Genomic DNA, 21,003 nt, shown 5'->3' on the forward strand with positions numbered 1-21,003 from the left:
ATAAAAATAAAAAAGTTACTTTCTTATTTTCAAATCTTTATTAAAAACTTACCCCATCAAAAAGCTGTTTTAGATATTGTATTCAATGGTTAGATTATTTTTGATAGTAAAGTAGTTTTACAGTAGTTATAACGTACTTAACCTTTTATAAAAACAATCTTTATTCCAATTAATATATTGAAAACATGTCAAAGTCTATACAAAAGTTAGAATTATTTCACTATTTAAATCATAGCAAAATTAGAAAGCGTGAATCAAACATATAAACAGTAAAATTTACTTTAAAACAAAAAGTAAATACAAGCAGTCTTATTTACATTTAGCTGGTCTTATAATCTTTTTTTGTTCATCATAATCATAAAAATCAAAACGATTAAAGTTATTAAAAATACAATGCCTCTATTGGTGCTTCATAAAAACAATTTCAAAAAAAATTGAAGTTAATGCTATTGAAGCTTATTTCTGAAAGTTATTTTGTTATTAATTTAAATAAAAATTATGTTTTAAACCAAAAAATATCTCAAAGTTTACTACTGTTTTTACAACAGAAATTAGTTTATGCGATTAGATAACTTGTAATATTTTTGATTGTTGTGTTTAAATAAAAATAAAAGTTAAGCACTAAATAAATTCAAGTTTATGTAAACGTCACGTGATAAAGTTACATGTGACAAACACGTGTTTTATGTGTTGTTTTTAATCTGTTTTAAAACGAAATATTTATAAGAAAACAGTTTCCAAAAATTATCTTTTTTAAGCTTTTTCAGTAAGTATATTTTAATTTTAATAGTTAATACTTTTAGTTAAAACAAAAATTAACAACCTTGTCTATATCAATTTATATAGCTAATTTCAGATTACACGTTGCTAATACAGTAACTTGCTATGTTAAGTATGCAATTCTTTAGTAATAACAGCCGATATGGCACGCACTTTTTAGCCGAAAAACGCTGTGTTCAAAAGACTTTTTTTAGAATTTAAAAACGTACTAAGATTACCAATACAGAATTACTTAGTTATAACATAAAATATACTTTTTTAATTTACGTTAGTTAAAACTAAAGTAACCAGAAATAAGTAATGAAATTTATTATTATATCTTAAATCCAATATTTAAAACAAACATACTGAAGTCTATTTATTTAACGACAATAATGAACAGAGTAATTTAGACTTTCATAACCTACGATTTAAACATAGGAATAAAAAAATTAGATAAATGAAAATAATGAACACTTCATTTGGCATCTACATATCCAATGATTAAAACATAAATGTAAAATACGTATAAAAATAAAACCTTAAATAACTTTTAGATAAACAAAAACAAGGAACAGTGCAATTTGACATTTATATTCCCATGATTGTAAAATAAATGTAAAAAGCGTATAAATAAGCGAAATTAACGAAAATAGGAAATAAGGAAATAATATAAAATATGAATATAGCTATTGACATTTTCATAACTTATGATTGAAATATAAATTTAAAAATTTTGCTTTAGTAGTCGTTTGTAAACTTTAGTGGTTTTAAACATGTTTGTACAAGGCTTAATGTAAGTAATTATAGACAAAAATTTCCTAGGTACGCATTTTTGAGCTGTGTTTAAATTGCGTACCTATTTGGCAGGTAATTGTACTAGCAAACAGTAATGATTTAAGTATAACAGCAGTTTGATTTTAGAAAAGTATGAAATTAAACAAAATAAAAACAAAACCTACAATTTTATGCTATATAAAAACATAAGAAATACTTTAAATAATACGCAACTTTTTAGGATATAAGCAGTTTATTAGGCAGTGAAATAAAGAATAAAAGTAAAAGAACACAAAATATGATTTGTTAATATCTTATATATTGAATATCTTATAATCAAAATAAGCTTTAAATTTAGGAAACTAATTATATTCATAATATCATAACTACTGAGATTTAAAGCTCATTTAATTTGCTTATTGTTTGCTTTAAAGGAAAAGGCTGTTTCGAAAAACAATTAAAAAAACTAAAAAAAAGTCATTTTAAGTAGCAGCACACTAAACAGGAAACACAAGTAAATTTCTATAACTAAGTTAAATAAGAAACTAATTAGGACTATAACACCTTTTAAAAATTAAAGGCAGTTTTTATAAACTTTAATAGTTAAACTTTCGTCAGAATAAATCTTTAGAATGCATTAAAAAAAGCTTCAGCAAGTTTTAATGCTTTCATATATATAAAACGCTTAAAGTGCCATAACTTAAAACTACCATTAACTACAGTTTCATAAACTTATATAAATAAAAGTAAAGTAAATTTACATAAATAAAGTATGCTAATGATATTTCTTGGTCATTTCTATAAAATTAAAATTAAATAAAATCTAAATTTTTCCCTGCACCCTCACAAGTTTTTCGCTGCAGGGGATTCTGTTGCAGGGGGCGGAAACCTGAGGTCGTTTCGTCGCTAGGCAACGCCCCCTGGCGGTCTGCTTTGGCCTGCCCTTGTAGTAGCAGGCAAGAATTCTCGTTTTTATGCCTTGGCTGCCGCAAGTTGCCGAGCAAACGGACCAGGGACTCGGTCTCCAAACTGGCTGACATCGGACGTTTGAACAGCTTTGTTTTCTGGTTAAAATGCTTTGTTATACCATTTTTAGTTTTTAATTTTCAAAATATTATAATAACAAGAAAGATGTGAAGTATCTTTCTCGTTAACACAATATACAATGAAATAAACTGGTTTTAATCGTTAATAAATGACGTATTGTTTCTGCAGCTTTATTATTACAAACGTACTTTTCTGGTCTCGGCAGGTTTTTGCAGTGGGACTTTTGGACGATTGTCCCGTTGTTAGCCAAGCAGTGGACCTGCCTCAGTTGAATTCCAATTCCGTTTCCGTAACACTTCTTGCTACACTGTTGATTTGTAACTTAGGTTTCACAAAAAGGTTACTTAGTTAATTTGTTGATAAAAAAGAAAGAACTAAAATACATATAAGATTAATTAACCAGCTTTTTTGAACTTTTCTACTGAAGCTGTATCAAAAGTAGAATTCTAAAAAATAGGTGAGTATGATAATTTCAACTCTTCAAAGAAACAACTGAATCTAACCTGTTTCCATGGTTTTGGCTTCCACCCAGGGCACAAGTTACTGAAACAGGTTTCTTTTTGGGGTGGAAGTTGCTGGTTGCTACGGCAACTTTCCATGGCAACCTGACGAACAGTTCCGTCTGACATGAGAACCACACAGGATATTCTCCTAAATCTTGTTCCATTTCCGCAATCAACTGAACACTTGCTCCATTCGTTTGCGTAATATCTGTAATATTATTTGTTGTTAAAACTTTGTTTCTAATAAAGAGGTATTAAACGGTTGTTGTAGTACTTGTTAAAGACTTGAACATAACAAATATTTATGTTACTGCTCTTTAAACATAACATTTTTAAATGAAAATACGTTAAAAAGTACGCAATAGTATAATGCATTAATTTTTGTGGTTTTAAAATCTTATTGTATGTAGATTTTATGCAACTTGTGAAAAGCCTAAAATTAGTTACAAAATTTAAACATAATGCTTATTGCTAAAAAAAATGTAAAAAAAAAATTATGAAACAAATTGTAGTTTTAGTTCAAAGTATTCTTTTTACTATAGAAAAATTAAATGCGTTAAAAGTTAAATTAAAGCCAAATATGAGTGATTAAAAAGTCAGCACTTGACATTAAAGACCAATTATTTCCTGTAAAATTTTTAAATAACATGTTTGAACTCTACCCGCCTAATCTAGGTAAGAATTTAAATGACCTAAATTCGCTGAAAAATGTCCAAAATGCTATGATTGTTTTTCTAACTTCAATTTTTTTTCATAAATGTTTTTATAGTTCAGTATTTATAAAGGCATAAAGAAATCGCACGTCATTTTATACGTACTCCGCATGTTTATTAAATATTTTTTTCTAGACATAAATAAAACTTGTTTTTATATTGTTTGTAGAACAAAAAATAAAATATTTGTTTGTAATGTACTTGTTTGTATGTTGTTTCAATTAAGTTAAAAAAAAGTACCAACTGTGGCTGACAGTCTCTTCTGTTGCAGGGCCGGGTTTCAACTTGCGGCTTGGCCACTCCTTTGCAGTACCAATCGTCCACCGTCCTCACCCCGTCTTCTATGCACACCAGCTTGTCAGTGATGGTTCCCGCGTTCCCGCACTTTGCACTGCATTCCGTCAACCCCTCCTTTCGGTACTTGTATACTGAAAATAAATAAGAAAGTAGTTTTTAGACTTTTTCATAACACTTTGTTTTTTTGATCGAAAGTTATACTTTTTACGTTTTATCTTAAAAAAAAATTAATGTAACTTACAATATGTTTCTTTAAAAATTGTTATGAAAAGTAATATCAACGGAATAAAGCATAATACGAATTTTTAACAATATCAAAAACATTTAAATTTTATTTATCGTATACGTAAAATGATAGTAAAAAAAACCTTAAAATAAAGCGGATAGAGCTTTAAAAATTTGAAGCTTCAAAGTAAACTTACTGGTAATTTTCAGTTGAAGACTAGCATCTGCCGATCCTGCTGTGTTTGTTCCCTTGCAAGAGTAATCGCCAACTGAAACGTTGTTGAAATTGCTGATTGAAAGAACTTTGTCGTCGTGCATCAGTCTGTATTTTGTCGAATTGTTTGTTGTTTCTATGGCGTTTCCTTTGAACATCCATTCTATTGTTAGTTCCGGATATCCAGTCAATGGACAACCTTTATGTATCATTAACTAAATTATTTATCTTTATTGATTGTTAAATAAGTTTAGTCAATAATAAAACCTACCCATCATTACAGTAGTGTTCGCTTTAACTTTGTAAATTGGACTATTATAACCGGTTAATAAAAGTTCTGGAAGTCCATTCATTTCATTTGGTTTGAGAATTACTCCATCATTTGAAATATGAGGCGGGTCTGTTTGTTTCATAAAGTTTTAATTTTATCTTGAAAAAGCAATTTTTAAGTTAAATGCAGTCAAATTATATTTACTTTTAAATTATTAGAAGAAATAAATACTCTACAGGTATTGTATAGAGTTTAAATATTGTAGTAAATGTTGTAATTTATTGTTTAAGGTAACAGTATGAAGTCTCACTGACATAAACATTTAATTAAAAGCTTGTTAAGTTTAAGCAAGAGAGAAGTTTCGGGCCATAAAAAACTTTGTTCGAACCTAACTACTGTTTAATTTCTGATAATTGATGCAATGGTTTAACTATATTTAAATGCTTCATTTCTTAATTTAACATATAACTTCCTTTTGAAAGCAAATTAGTTCTCGTTTAAATATTGTTAAATTTATAAAAATTAGTACTTGATTGTGGTTTTACATTATATGTTTTTAAAGAGTTATTAATAATTTCAACTTTTAAAAGTTAAAAACTTTACTCACCGACAATTTCTAGTATAGTTGCTTGGTAAGAGCTACCAAAAGGGTTTGTTGCTAAGCAACTGAAATGTCCCGTATCAGCCAAAGTGGTGGGAAATATTTCCAAAGAATTGTCGATTAAAATTTGCGAGTTTCTTTGAAGACCGTTGACGTCTTTGTTCCATTGAACAAATGGTTCTGGTGAGCCTGTAACGTTTATTTTTAATAAAACATAAAACTTGTCATGAAATAAAAAATTTGTCTTTTATATCTTCAACAAACTTTGAAATTAATCAATGTTTCTACTGTGTGATTTTAATAAAACACCACTGTTAAAAATTCAACGTTGCTATACATTCAATGTACAAATTAGATATCAATTTAATTTTAAACTACAATAGCAGCTGCTTTGGGTGTAATTTTCATTATTTTTGACGTAATGTACAAAATGAAAACTCGTAAAGTGTATGTAATACAACTTGCGTATTTCTTAATTAAAGATAGTCTGGCGGAAGTTTTGTAATTCTTTGACTTAAGTTCTAAATCTTGCAAGTTTGCAGACTTAATTCAATTACGTGAAAGTATGATTTGAATTATGAAGTATTTAGTGTATTCAGAAAGCTTAAAGTTAATGTAAAGCTTGCTACTTTTATATTTAAAAAACATTTTATAAACACTTTAAATAAGTTAGTTAATACTAAAATTAGCCGTTTGAAACAAAGTGAATATTTTAAAACTATAAATAATATTTCACTTTATTAACCTCTGGTCGGGCATCTGATAACAACGCGGGTCCCTAATCTCGCCCTGACATGCGACCCAACTGTCACTGTCAAGTCCATGGACACAAAATCGTCAACACCTCTGGTCGTGGACAGAATCTTGGGTTTGTTGGTGACTGACAGTGAAACCATTCGGCTGTCGTTTCCCCACTGATTGGTTGCCATGCAAACGTAGTTACCAGCGTCTGACGTTTCCGGGGTGAAAATTCTCAGGGATCCATCACCGAGCTTGATCATTCTGTTTGATTATTTTCTATGTTTAATTATGAACGATTAAAAATTAAAAACTGATTCAAGGGGTTAAAAGACTGTTTAATTTTTACAATTCTACTTTTTTTATTGTAACGAGACACATCTCAAAAAGTAACTGAACTTTATATAAAAATTAAAAATGCTCGTATAGGTCTAACTTATTATATTATAATGGTAAAACGGCTCGAAATAAATGATAAATAAAAATAAAGATATAAATATTTTGACATCCATATTTTACTAAGTTTTGAAACTTCTTTTAATCCTATATCAAACAAAAAAGAAACTAATGTGCATATAGGTCTTATTAATAAGTTCACAATATTATAAAAATAAATTAGTATTTAAAAAAAGACTTAACTTAAAATATCCAATATCAAATGAATTCAGTTTTCGGGTTTTCAATTACCAGGCTTTTAAAAATCGTGTATCCATTCCAAGTAGTATAAAAAATGTTAAACAAAAAAACTGTAAAAATAATAAATCAAACCTATCATTATTTCTTATTTCGTGTCCGTCTTTCATCCATTTCACTTCAATAGGGAATTCCCCTGTAACCTCGCAAAAAATGGTCACCCGCCGCGACCCAACTACCACCACCGACCCTCCGACGTTGACTATGACGTCATCATTGTACTGAAGGGGGTCGATTGTCGGCGCAACGTGGATAGATGGCGCCTTTTTCACCCCGTTTTCGTCGGTAGGGGGAGGCGTTGTCGTGACAACCACAGTGGATTGTTTCGAGTCCAACGGAAGATGCTTTCGTTCTCTGTAGCCTAAAATTAAATTTAAGTTTGAGAAACAGAATATAAAGTATTATGTGTGTTACGTCGAAAGCTAGTTAATAAAATCAAAAAAAAAACAGATTTATTAGAATTTTTTAATAGCATGAAGTTATTGAAACATTTAATATCAGTTTTTCTAAAAGTTTTAGTAAAAAATTTTAAGAATTTAATAATCAAAAATAATTGTAAATATTTAATTTGAATAACCTAAAAAGTCAGTTTTAGCAGGCACAATCTCTTGTAGTTGGACGACGCTGTAATCGTTGATTATGTGAGGTTTCTTTCTAAATACCTTCTTCTTCACAGCTTTAATACCAGCTGCGAGCTTCAGATGCTGCAAATGTTAAAAGTTGAAACGCGAAGTTGTGTGTACACATGGAATTTTAATACAATTAACTTGTACGATGGAAGTCGCTCCTATGCTAAGAATTTACTGAACAGATATTTAAACTTATTCGGTCGTGTTGTTACAAACTCAAAAAAAAATATTACCTAATGATTTTTGAAAGTAAAATATTTTAATACTAATTTATAGCAAGTGTTTTAAAATTAAAGGCAACTTTTTATTTCTTTATGTAACAATCGACAATTAAAAGTCAAAAACTTTTCTATCGCTGTACTTGGTAATGGATTGTTGAAAAGCTTGACCCCCTTCTTGCAAATGGTTCTCTTTGACTTGCACTAAACCTTTATGTGATCTGCTGGCAGCTCCTAAAGGTTAATTAGGTACAAGTTAATCTTTTAAATTTTTGATTAATTGCTTTTCATGTTCCTACAAGCGTTGTCATGCAATGTAAAGCTGTCATACGTAAAGTGACAATATTATTTACTTTTGAACTACTGCATACTTTTATAAAGCTAAGCTTTTTTATAATTTTCTACTAATAATAGCTGAGAAAAATACTATACAGTTCTTATTTAAACCAAAAGTTTTAACATAATATGAAACTTTTTATTATTATAAATTTCTTCAAATATTTTGTTAAATTAGTGTTACAAATTAAGTTAAACTTTGAGGTTTTGTTAGGTTACAAAGGGTTACGTAATTCAAAAGCTCGTTTAAACCATGTTAAGTGAATGAATTTAAAGAGAAACAATAACTGATAATGCGTTTTTAAGAACTTTTTTACAAACCCGCTTTAGAAAGCTCTTAAATTTTTTATTTATAATGCAGTTTTCATTAAAAACATTGTATATCATTTATCAGCATGTAAATCACGTTTTTAATTAAAATAATAAATTTTCGAGAAGCTGCTGTTTGCTTTAATTGAACCGTACACAAAATTACAAATGACGTAATTTGTATACACAAAGAGCTGATTCAGAAATATACTGAAGTCAAATGTTTTTTCCCAATCTTTAATTTAAATAACTACTGAATTTTCAAGCTAACTTAATTTTTGACATTTTAAAAAGCATCTAAGCGGTATTAAAATAGATTAAACTATTATTAAGGTAGTTTAGTAACAAAATTATAATTAAAAATAAAAATTGTTTTACTAACTCAGCCCTAAAACGCAAAAACAGTCACAAATTTTAATTAAGTTAGTTTAAATTTTGCTTTTAAAAATCAATTTTATTAAAAGGTAATAAAGTGTAAACAATTTAAATAAACTTTTGTTGATAAGAACGAGCAGCCTGCTCCTTCCCTGTCCTCCCTGGCACTTCACCATCTGCCTCCTCCTCATCCTGATCTTGCTCATCTTCAGGTTGCCCCCCTTCGTCACCATCACCTTCCCCCGCCTTCTCTTCACCCTCCGCTTGTTGACAAACCACGCGTGTTTTGATGGCGCACCGCTGAGTAAAAATAGATTTAATTAGCTGAAAAAAAAACATTTAGGACCGCCTCAATGTAAAAATAGCTTTAATTAGCTCCAAAAGGAAGACTGATGTCCGAAAATATCGCCCAATAACCAAACATTACAAAATTTTCACTACAAAACTCATTATAGCGATATGTGACTCCTTTGAAGCCAAAATAGCAAAAGTTATTTGCAAATATTTGTTTATTTTAAAATTTAAAACTAGGCCACCGTCTGAAGTTTTCGGGTAAACAGGAGGCGAAATTTCCTCTGATTGATGTCACCTTGTTTGCCCACTTGCCATCAAATCGTCAAATGAGCAAACAAAGCGGCAGATAATCAAAGCTAATTGCCTTCATCGTTCTCTCCCATTTGCCGATAAGTAAACTTTATTTTGTAGCGCATTGACCTTGAACGTGACGGTGTTTATTGTTTGCATTAAAACTCACTTTTTGAAGCTGCACTTGGCGATGATGGTTGTTCCAGGGATGACGAAGGCCTTCAGCGGGAGGGTCAGTTGGAGGGGGGTTTTTCTTGCCGATTTTTGCACGAATACTCTCAGCCCTCCGTTGATCTTGGTCGGGTTGGGCCTTCTTTGGATGATTGTTTGCCCTTCTTGATTCGAAGCTGTAAAATACTTAATTAGAACAATATACAAATTACTAAGACGTAGAAGACTTCAAAAGGTAATGAATTATATTTAATTAGACACAAGGTTGACTCACCCAAGCTGGACATACATTTCCTGTGCAGTGAGCAACTCCTTTTCGCCGGAAGTGCTTTCAGGTTTTTGCAGTAAATCGATTTCGCACTAATTTTGTGCCAATTTCCGTTTTTCATGTACATGCAGACAACTTTTCTTGTTTGCCAACCTTTTCGTAACTTTGTGCAGTCGCCTTTGCACTAAAAAAAGATTTTAGCTGTGCATTTTTGAGTTTTTGAAAGTCATTAAAAAAGTAAATTAACAAAGATAATGTTATTTATGAGTTATAGTAATAAATGCTCAGTAGTAACATTTTTATATACAATATTTTAAAAACTGTTTTAATTGTTGCTAATTATGTCAATTACAAGCAAGATACTTATTAAATTAAAAAATATACATACTTCACTCCAATCTTCCGCAGTGAATTTCGGTTCGCACTCTTTAACTTTGCACTTTCTTCTTGTCAATCGATACGGTTTGTTCTGCGAACAGTATTTTGAAGGCACCTGAATCAATTTGCCTGTACCTGTTCTTTGCTTGCACAGGAACGAAATTTCATGAAACCCGTTGCCACATTGCTCAGAACACTGAAATGTATTACTTTTTTTCAATGAAAAATTCTCAAAATAGGTGAGTAGACTAAATTACTTGGCTAAGCTCAATGAATGGTCTTAGTCTTTTTACCTTGTCAAATGTTCAGATCTCGCTTAAATTGGTTTAATAATCTAAGAAAAAAATCTTACTATCAAGAATATATTTGGTATGTTAATAGGCTTACAAGACTAACCTTCCCGAGACCAGACTTCATCCAGACAGGGGGACAGGTGGCAAACCCGCAAGGTTCAACCGACTGAGGTTTTGGGTTTGGGCACATGATTTCAGGCATGACGTCATCGTTGGTGACGTGGTGAGTGGAATTTTCAGGCATGAATTTGCACGTGACAGATCTTTTTCTGATCCCTCTGCCGCACATTTTCGAGCACGAACCATACTGACCTATTTCCCATCTGAAAAATTATTTGAAGGTTTTTAATATATTTTTAGTTTAATATATTATTTTAAAGTTATTATAAGGAGAGCCTATTGAAAATATTAAAAACAGTTTAATTTAACTTACTTTTTATTTTTATTTATCAAAAATGTTACTTTAAAGGCTATGTCTTAATTATAAACATAGATACATTCAGTTTTTTTAAAGACACTAGTATAATAACTATTAAAAATTCAAACTATATCATTTAGTTTTTTTTTTCTAATCAAGTTTTAATGAAATTTTTTAGTTATGTTTAGATAAAAACAAATAAACTTATTTCATACAAACATACCAAATCAGATTTTTTTATTTAAATTCAGCTTAAGTATGAAAAACCCCAAAACGAAGTGACATCAAAAATTACTTTGAACAGGTAAACTTGTTTTATAATTATTAAATGCTTTATTACACTATCGGCTCGTTTGTAGCTTATGCAAACATTAATTTTATAATAAGTATTTTAAAGTTTAATGAGTTTATGCGAAGAAAACATTTTAAAATTTACTGAAATTAATCCTCTATATAAACAAGTTGTGAAGTGTGTTTTTTTCTCATGTACTACTTTGTTGGTTGTTATTGTATTTTAGCATTTCTAATTACATTAAACTTTTATGTTAAGCGTATAACTTCCCTCATTTATAACATGATGCTAAAATGATATCACAGTAAAAAGTTTTCATTTGACACTATAAAAACCTTGTAGCAATCAAGTTTTTTATTTGGTACAACATAATTATTTTAAAGTTAAATAGTTATGACAATACTAAAAACTGTTTAGAATTGTTTCTTAAAGGTACTAACCTAATTGGGATACTTTGACAGGGTCCAATAGCAACTAAAAAAACTGCTAGGTAAAAATAATAAGTACTTAAAAAGATTATGTTTGTTTTATACATAACATTCCGAAACTGCTAAATATAAGTAAAGTTAGTTTGTTTTATTTTCAACTAAAACTTCAATTTAAAAAACATTAAATAAGTTATTTCTATGCAAAGTAGTAGTTATAGAACACTTTCTAAAAATATATACTTGTTCCAAAAACGTTTAAAAGTACTAAGCTGTTTTTTATCACGATATAAAAGTTTAAAAAAAAAACCATGATATATAGAATACGAAGTTAAATTGCAAACCAAAACAAACCAAACTAGTTTTAAATTCAAAAACATTTCTCTGACCTTGTAAACAACAAAGTTAACAGTATTTAGTGAAAATAATATTTTTGATTTTAATACACTACAGCTTCTTTGTTTAACAATCCTTATATAGACAGACTGCAACCTTTTCTGCAGAAAGCTTAGATCAAAGTTGTCATAAAATTCACCACTACTTGAAATTGAATTGACATCATAATGAATATGCTTTCGTGTCTATGCAATTTTATAAACTCATTCAAAATAAAATTTTATTGTTTTTAGTCTCGTGTAAACAGCTTACATCACTATATTCATGCAGTTGTCATTGAAAAATGTTTTGAGAATTTTTTTAATTAAAATCGCCACAAAACTTTGAAAAGGTCAGTTGAAAATTGTATGAAATATGAGTAAGTTTTTTTAATAAGAAGGTATTTATATTTAGATTTCAAACTTTTCACACGAAATTGTAATGTTGACAGAAAACAAAAACATTGACGAATACAATGTGTTACTAAATCTGTCTGTCATAAACTTCAGCTTTAAATGAAATTGTTTCAGCTTAAGTCTGGTTCAAAGGTAAAATGCTACTTTTAAACCTCAAGCTTTAAATTTGATTAAAAAACTTAAAAGTAAAACGTAGTTACTAAAAATATATCATTCTCCAATGAAGTCTTTTGAATCTTTCTTTTATATCCTGGAAACAAAAACAACTGAAATATCACATAAAACAATGAAAATTTTGTTTCTTAAATATGAACATTCGCAAAAATTAAAATTATACTAAATAATTTTTTTAAGAACAAAGTACCTACAAAAAGTATTTTAAAATTTTCTATTTTTTTTATTTTTGCAACAAAATATCTATTGTACTATTTTAACATCATTTAATACTAATTCAGTTTAATCAAGTGCAATAATTAAATAGTTTTGAGCACTGAGACTGATTTGAAATTTCTACTAAAAAAATTCGGCATCAAAATAATTCTGCAACATGTTCTCACAACTTTATATACCTTGCTATTCTAACAAAGTCTGCGGCAACTGAACGTTCAAACGATACACAAAACGTAGTTATTGCTGTTTAAAAACGTTGCAAACGCTTTCACCTTTTTCTGTGTCTAAAACCCAAAGCAAACACGAGTTGAATGGCGAAGAACAAACGATTTCAATAAATATTTGCTTATGTTTGTTATAATTCTCCACAATTTTTTGTTTTTATTTGCACTTTCACTCATTTCCGAACTACACCACTTCACTGCCTACGTTAAAACTTTTAAAACTTTTCACAAGCTTCTGTACACGGGTAATTCTGCGTAGAATCACAAGCACAGGGCTGTTTGTACAGTGAAGCCGTCTTGACTGGGCTTAATGCCGGAAACGCGTTTTGTTTGGTTAGGAAAGTGCGCATTTGGTGTCGTAAATGTGTCTTTTATTTTTGTTTGGAAATTCGACCGGTCTCATTTTTATGTTCGTGAAGCGTTTGTTGTATACGCTTTTCTTTATGTAAATAAAATTTACCTACGAAAACAGTTTTTATAGGTAAAACGTAAATGCTCTGCTTATGAAGAAGCTATATTTATACTTCTGAAACGTCATACAATTTACAATTTTAACATAAGCGCCAACATTAAAGAACTTTTCAGAAAGCACAAAGAGTTGAAAAAATTTATGGAGAAAAAATAATTAAAAAATATATATTTTGTCTCAATTATGATTTAAGTTTAATACTGTAAATAGTTTTAAATAACTATTATATACTCTATGCAAAGAACTAAAATTAAACCGTAGTAACATCAGTGTAATAAAGACAAAGTTCAACATTAATAATCCGGCTTATTCATTTTTTCAACTGGCCGTTTCTGCACAGCAGTTTTAAAACTTTCAGAACCGGAGAGCGCATTAAAATACTAGCGAGCGCAGCCGACCGCATTGAGTTGTGAAATCAACAACTCTCACGCCGATTCGCATGAGCGGTCACCGGCGCAAACACAAAGTGGTGGGGATTTGTTCTCTGTGGTGTCAGAACAGCGTCTCGTCGGTTGATTAAGCCGCGCTAATTCGTTGCACTGGAGTGATGGATCACATCAGTATAAATACATCATACCGCTTCCTATACAAACGAAATCGACCTTATATGCCACAATGCAGTTGTAATACTGCCGTTCATAAACAGTATCCTGCGCATGACAGTTTCGTAATAAACAAACCGTACTCATAATAACTTAATGGATGGTACTTTTTTGCTGAGTTTGAACGGATAAGAACGTCGTTGATGACGATTTAATTTTAAATAACAATAAAATTATGGAAATCAGTGATTTTTAGTTCTTTTAAAATTTTCTTAACACTAAATGTTAGTGCGGTATCTTTTTTGAATAAATTTTATATAATATTTATAACAGTTCTTTTTTGAAATCGGAATTACAGTAAACTTAAGTTAAAAGGAGCTCACATTTAAAAATATAAGCTTGAATATTTTTTTTTTAGTTTTTCTTTCATTTTGAATTAATAACTTTAGTATATCAACTATGAAAATAAATTTTATTTAGAAATTTCAGTTTTTAATGTTTCCAAAATGCAAAAAAAAAAGAAAAACTTTAATCATTTTAAACAGCACTAGTTGAAGTTATTTAATCTAATAACTAAATAATTAATAAATCTGAATAAAGTATTATAAAACATGACTTAAACCAAACACTTCACTATCAAGATAAACTAGTTTTAAATTCTAATTATTTATAACATTTGGAATATTAAAAACCTTTTTATACTTAAAACTGTAAAATTAATACTTAATTGTTTATTTACCTTTTTTATAACTTTTAAAATAAACTTAGACTATAAACTTCCAATTACCAAAAGCTTTTTACTTTTAAATATATCACACTGGCAAAAAAATTAATTTCTAAGCTTAAAAATTTATCTGTTTACAAATATATTAGTTAAATTTTTTTTTTTCTCTAGAAAATGCGAAAAAAAAAACTGAAAATACTTCTATTTATTATAAACAATTGAGGTTATTTATTCTAATAACTAAATAATAGATATTCTGAGTAAAGTATAATAAAAAATTACTTTAAACCAATCCCTAACTATCACGACAAACTTTTTTGAAATAACTTGTTTTTAGTTCAAGGTATTTAAAATATTATGGATACTGGTAAAGCTTCTTGAACTTAAATTAAGTAACTGGTTTTTACTTATAAATTTAAAATAAACTTAAACATCTACTTTAAACAAAACAAAGAAATATTTTTAGCTTTTTAACCGGACTTAAAATACCTCAAAAACCTTTTAACTTCCAATTACCAAAAACTTTGAAAACCTAAGCCGATCTAAGCAGCTACTAAATAAAATCTGAACACAAATTATTCGAGCTTGTGTCTTTTGTCGAGTAGCTACTGTAAACACACAGCGCAGCCATCGCACTATTGTGCTACAACAGAGCCTGCGACAAAAACAAAAAAGAAAAAAGGTTTTTGTGTGTCGGGGTGGTCGTAGTACAACAAATTGTTGAAGTGGCACAGAAGTGCAACTCGTTGTTTTTTCATGACAAAAGACCACCAATGAGTTTTTATACGAACTTGTGTGTATTATTGCCGCAACAAGATAAACTTACTACAAGTTGGTCTATGACGTAACTTTTTAAAACTTTTGGGAGAATTGAGACTTTTGTCCTGTTTTTTTCGCACAAAAAAGACGCTTGTTCATCAGTTTTATTTTACTGTATTTTTATATTTTACTATAAACTTTTCATAATGTAAGCATTGTAATGATGATGACTGCTTTCTAAATTTGAAATTTTCGAACCAAGATGCTTTTGATCAAAAAAAGAAATTCTATTAATTAAAACTGCTTTTCATGCTAGTAACAAAAATCTAAATGCCTTGTGAAAACACAAAAAATATTTTTACAAATGCAAGGTTGTTTAGCCGAAAACTTCAGTGTGTTAGCAGCACAATGCGTTATCGGATTAATGTCGTTTTAAAACAACATAAATACAAATTTTCATAAGATCTGACACCGGGCCAAATTAAAGGTGTGCCGACGAACAAAGCTGAAAACCTCAAAATTTAATAACCAAGTTGAAACTTTCGCGTTATTACTAAACCCTTAAATTATCATTTTTGTTTTCGATTGGGATTTTAGCGTTATTAGCTTGTAATGTTTCGTGATATTCGGAAGTTTGCAAAGGTCTTTAGTGCTAATTTCGATACAAAACCGTATTACAAAATCGTCATGAAGTTAATTAAAAAAAAAAACGTTCATAGTTGTTAGCAGTTTCTTTTTTGCTACTATTTTGTATACTTATTATACTTGGTTGTTCATTAAAAAAATTGATTTCAAAAAAATTACGACATTATTTTTGACTTAAAAAGTATTCAATAAACTTTTTTGACTTATAAACTAAAAATCAAAACCTACAGTGCCTAAATAGCATTACTACTAGTAATAAAAGCATGCTTAGCTTTCTAAATTAAAGATAATAATACTTGATTTAAAAAGATCTCTATGAATTTAGCTTTTAAATAGTTTTAAAACTAAGTTATAATGTTAAAAAAAATATATAGCGAAATAGCTTACAAAATCACATCACATAATATTTTATTATCGAAAGATGTTTTATTGTCAAACACAATTAATACTCGTTTAGGGTTGTAAAATGATGTTGTTTAATCTCATAAACATTGCTTTTATTAGGTAAAATAATACTTCAACTCCTAAAAACTTCAAAGGAAAACTTTTTAAAATGACTATTAAAAAAACCTCAAGTTTTTATTTTCTTTAAAAAATACTTTTTGTAATAAATTTATCTTTGATCTTTACTACAAAAATAAACATATTGTTTGCAAACAACAAAATAACATTTTAAAACAAACTTGATAGTTAAAAACTCTCAGTAAACGAATGTTTTACTTCTAAAGAAGATTACCTTGAAAACATTTAGTTTATAGTGTTTTATTCTAGAAACTACAAAATATACTACGTTATACTATCTTAAACCAAATTTTAAGCTAGTGTCATAGTCTTCAATTAATTTAGGATCTATTATCAGCGTGAATTTTCTGCTACAGCTATTTGAAATATAGTTTTACATAATTTATTGTAACAATTAAGGCTTATCTTTAGCTTTTTTTAGAAAAAAAAAATTCACTAATTTGAAAAGTGTTTACAATTAGTTTTACTTAACAACATAAGTAATACTAGCTTTTTTATACAAGTCCTTTTGAACTGTTAAATGACAAAATGCAAATAAAAACCGTTAACATGACAGTTATAACCAAACAAATAGTACTAATCTAATTTTGCTTTGTGACAAGAAATTTGTTTAATTTATAAAAGCTTGTACATTAATGACTAAGCATTCACAACATTTTTCACATTAAATATTTTTTAAGTTTTTAAGCCATGTAGTTTTAACTTTAAATTTGTTTTCCTAGGAAATAAACTCTCTTGCACAATTTGATAATAAAAATATTAATTGAAATTTATTTTCATTTTTATAACATCAAATATTAATTTAATATAATTTATGTATTATAAGAATGATTAAGAAAACGCATGAAGTTTGTGATTAATTAAGTGAAAACAACTAAAATTACACAAAAAAATAGATTACTTAAGCATATTTGAAGGTTTAAAATAGGTAGATCTTTTTATCGAGCTATATCGGGTACTTTTTTATGTGTATAATTGCAGTAATTTTGCAAAAAAAGGCTCCAATATTTTGATGACGTCCTATCTTATTTTGGGTAGTTTACTTTTTAAAATTATACAAAAAAGTTACTCAAATACGTCGCGCTGAAAAGTAAATGACACAATCTGGCTATATTAAAAGTCGTACTTCTAGTTTTTGGAGCTTTATTTTTGTAAACACAAGAATAAGTGTCTCTGCCAATAAAAAAACACACTTTCATTTTTATGTGATTTTTAATTGTAAACAAATACAACCACATGCATAGAAATATAAAGAAAACTATTTAAATTTTTTAAATGTAAAATTGTTTAATTTACTTATCAATGCGAGGTATTTTGTAATTTTTTTGCACAATTTTTAAGAGAAAACTACCCAAAATAAAATATGACGTCATGAAAACATTGGATCTTTTTTTTTTTCCAAAATTGCTGCAACTAAAAGTATTCAATATTTAAAATGACCCATAAAAAGTCCCACCGGTTTAAAATGCTCATTAATGTAAAACCACAAAGTTATCTTAATAATTTAGCTCTCAAAAATTTCAACATCTTATTTTTGCGTTACCGTTCATTTTATTTTTGATATTTTTAAACCAAACTTTGTAAATGATAGATGTCAATTATAAAAACGTGTTAATTTGATTATAACACTCTACCGTGCAAAGCTAATAGATGATATCGACGAGTGTTTAAGTGTTAAATGATCGAAATAGATCAAAAGATAAAAACACATAAGAAACGCTCTTTCAAATGTTTTTTATGCAAATATTTACATTTGATTATCTGTTTGCAACTATTTGTAGTTTAAGCTCGCTCTGGTATTCTAATCACAAAAAAAAAAAAAGCTCTTTGTTTTTTATTTTTTTGTTGCAATTTGTTTATCCATTTTTCTTAAACATATTTGTTCTATTCAAATATTAGATAAGAATTCTATATTCAAAACTTTCTTTGAATCGACCAACCTGAGTAAGTTTTAAATAATAAATAAACAAAAAAAAACATACTTTTTTAATAATATAGTTCAACTATAAGTTTAATTACAGTTTTTTTTTGTTTTAAAAGTTACATATTTTTTAAATATTTATTAAAACCAGTTAGAAACACAATTAAAGATATTTTTTTGTAAATAATTTTATTCAAGCAACGTCAAATTGTTTACAACTCGGTCATACTTTTTTTTCTTGTTTAGAAAGTATTTTAAAAAGTATTTCTTTTTGAAATTAAAATAATAGTTAATAAAAACAAAATATATTTTCCATCTTAAAAAACAACAAACTAACTGGGCTCTGACTTTACGCGATGCCTCGTTCACCAGTTCAACAGAACTCCTTTTATTATTAAGCGGGAAACTACTTTCTAATGGAAGCCTTGTACCTGCATTCCCGCTTTCAACCCCCGAGCAGTTTGATTGCGGCTTGTTGGCTGTGGAACAATCGCCGGTTGGTTGCCAAGAAACGGCGGCGACAATAAGGTTGCCGTGGAGACGCGGTTCGAGCGAAATGACAAAAACGATGACAAATTTGTATAATAAAAATTTGCTGCTACTTCTAGCTGCTGACATTTTTTTCACTTTTTTGATATCATCTGACTACTTGAACAATTACTCGGTGCTCTGCTTTGTTGGATCTCTGCCTCATAATTTGTTGATAAGCATGCTCGTATACTTTTTTACATTCAACTAGGTTTTAATCGTTGAAATGGTGATTTTGATTGATGAAAATTAATTAACAACCAGTTGGGCAGAGTCCAAGTTTTTATGCTATTTTCTAATTATGCTACTCTTACTAATAAGTTTGATAAAGCAGGAAACTAATGAGATTAAAACTGACTACATTGTAACTCTTTGTTTATTGGCGTCTATTCGTTAATCTACGATGAAAAATTTATTAATTGTTTAACTATTTTTGTGTACTTTGCTTTGCGATCGATTTTAATAAGTGCAAATTTTCACATTGTCTAATGAACACTGTCATAGCTATTGATGTGTCAGCAATTATTTAGTTTGTAATAAATACTATAAGTTCTGCTTAGATTTGCAAAAATCATTCATAGCAAGTAAAGCTTGCATACAAAACAGGTAAATTAAATTACTTTAAGGTGTAGTCAAATATACTTGTAGTAAAAAAATAATTCAAGTCTTTCTAGGTAAAAAAAGTCCAAGTTAATAAAAGCTTATCACTTATAAAAAAAGCTTACTAAAACATATTACACTAATGATTTCATTTCTTTTTTCTTTCTGTTTTTAAGTTTTTAACGAGTTAAAATCCGATAAATACATAACTTAATAGAAAACTTTTACTGGTATTGTGATTTAACCTTTTTTGATAGTTTGACTAATGAAAATTCGTCTTAAAGAAATTATAAGAGAAGTTTCTAGACTACTCTTTATTAATCCAGGTTGAATTAAAAAAAAATAATATTAAAACAATACTGATTTAAGAAGCACTATAAAAATGTATTACAGTCTTTGAACTTTATCTACACTCTAAAACAAACTTAAAAAAGAAATGCAATTTTTTAGCTTATCAGCCTAGCAAAAATTGTTTTACTCAAAAATTTTCTTGTCTAACTCTGCTCGTACACAAGTTCCTATGCAAAGCCTTACATACTCAAAATAATTTGTGAGCAAAGAAGTTCTAGCCTTTTTCCTTTACATGGAAAGTTATCTCATGTTCGCTATTTACCTGTACTACAAATGCTGTTATTTTTCTACAATTTTTGGTCTAAAACAATTGATGTAGTTTCATAAAGTTTTAATCGTCTTGTTGAATTATAAAGAAACTTTTGTTTTGTGCTTTAAGAAAATTTTTATGTACATAGCTGTCTTAGTTTTATATAAGAGTTATAAAACTAAATTAGTAGTTTATGTACGAAAGTAGTTCGATTATATTACAAAAATCCCTTCTTTTAACATTATAAACTTTAAAATAAAAGTGTTAATTATTTACTATAAAACGGTCGTCGTTTTAGTTTTTTAAATTTACTAAAGTTTTTTGTTTTGTTGAAATTTTAACTACGTATTGAAATATCTACTGTATAACTAAAAATAATAGTTTGTTCTAAATGTTTTTATTAAGTAAGTCAATTAAGGGCATTAGGAATATAAACTTATCAATGTTTACAATATTTTTTTTATAAACTTAATGTTTTTTAACAAAGTTGAGAAATTGGTATCGAAACGCTTTAAGTTAAAATTAAGCCTCTTGTTAAGGATTAACAAAAAGATTGTAGTTGAGAACTGTTATAATTGGTTACGTAATTCAAAATAAACTTAAATGTTTAAAGTTTTAAGTGTAAATATAAACATTAAGAAGCAGACAAATTGATGAAACGTAATATTTGAAATAAAAACTTCAAGTTTATTTTAGATTGCTTTCAGAACATTACCGGCAGCATTTTAGGTCTTATAAGCTGACTCAAAATA

General features: G+C 28.4%; 1 protein-coding gene across 1 annotated transcript in view; it reads right to left on the reverse strand.

Moving 5' to 3' along the window:
• Positions 1-1,391: 1,391 nt before the first annotated feature.
• Positions 1,392-21,003, reverse strand: part of LOC145830254 (ADAMTS-like protein 1) — a 45,159-nt gene continuing 25,547 nt past the window's right edge. Inside the window, exons 18-33 of the mRNA XM_082938197.1 lie at positions 10,504-10,723; positions 10,118-10,303; positions 9,736-9,913; positions 9,460-9,637; positions 8,824-9,005; positions 7,813-7,919; positions 7,416-7,542; positions 6,914-7,199; positions 6,153-6,409; positions 5,414-5,596; positions 4,807-4,935; positions 4,519-4,734; positions 4,044-4,227; positions 3,087-3,294; positions 2,772-2,890; positions 1,392-2,600 (exon numbers count right to left, since the gene is read on the reverse strand). Coding sequence (XP_082794323.1) covers positions 2,360-2,600; positions 2,772-2,890; positions 3,087-3,294; positions 4,044-4,227; positions 4,519-4,734; positions 4,807-4,935; positions 5,414-5,596; positions 6,153-6,409; positions 6,914-7,199; positions 7,416-7,542; positions 7,813-7,919; positions 8,824-9,005; positions 9,460-9,637; positions 9,736-9,913; positions 10,118-10,303; positions 10,504-10,723 — 3,001 coding nt within the window. The 3' untranslated portion in view covers positions 1,392-2,359. The remainder of the gene's footprint in view (positions 2,601-2,771; positions 2,891-3,086; positions 3,295-4,043; positions 4,228-4,518; positions 4,735-4,806; positions 4,936-5,413; positions 5,597-6,152; positions 6,410-6,913; positions 7,200-7,415; positions 7,543-7,812; positions 7,920-8,823; positions 9,006-9,459; positions 9,638-9,735; positions 9,914-10,117; positions 10,304-10,503; positions 10,724-21,003) is intronic.

Source organism: Thalia democratica, chromosome 2, assembly GCF_965202585.1.
Source record: "Thalia democratica chromosome 2, ktThaDemo2.hap1.1, whole genome shotgun sequence".
Taxonomy (NCBI): domain Eukaryota; kingdom Metazoa; phylum Chordata; class Thaliacea; order Salpida; family Salpidae; genus Thalia; species Thalia democratica.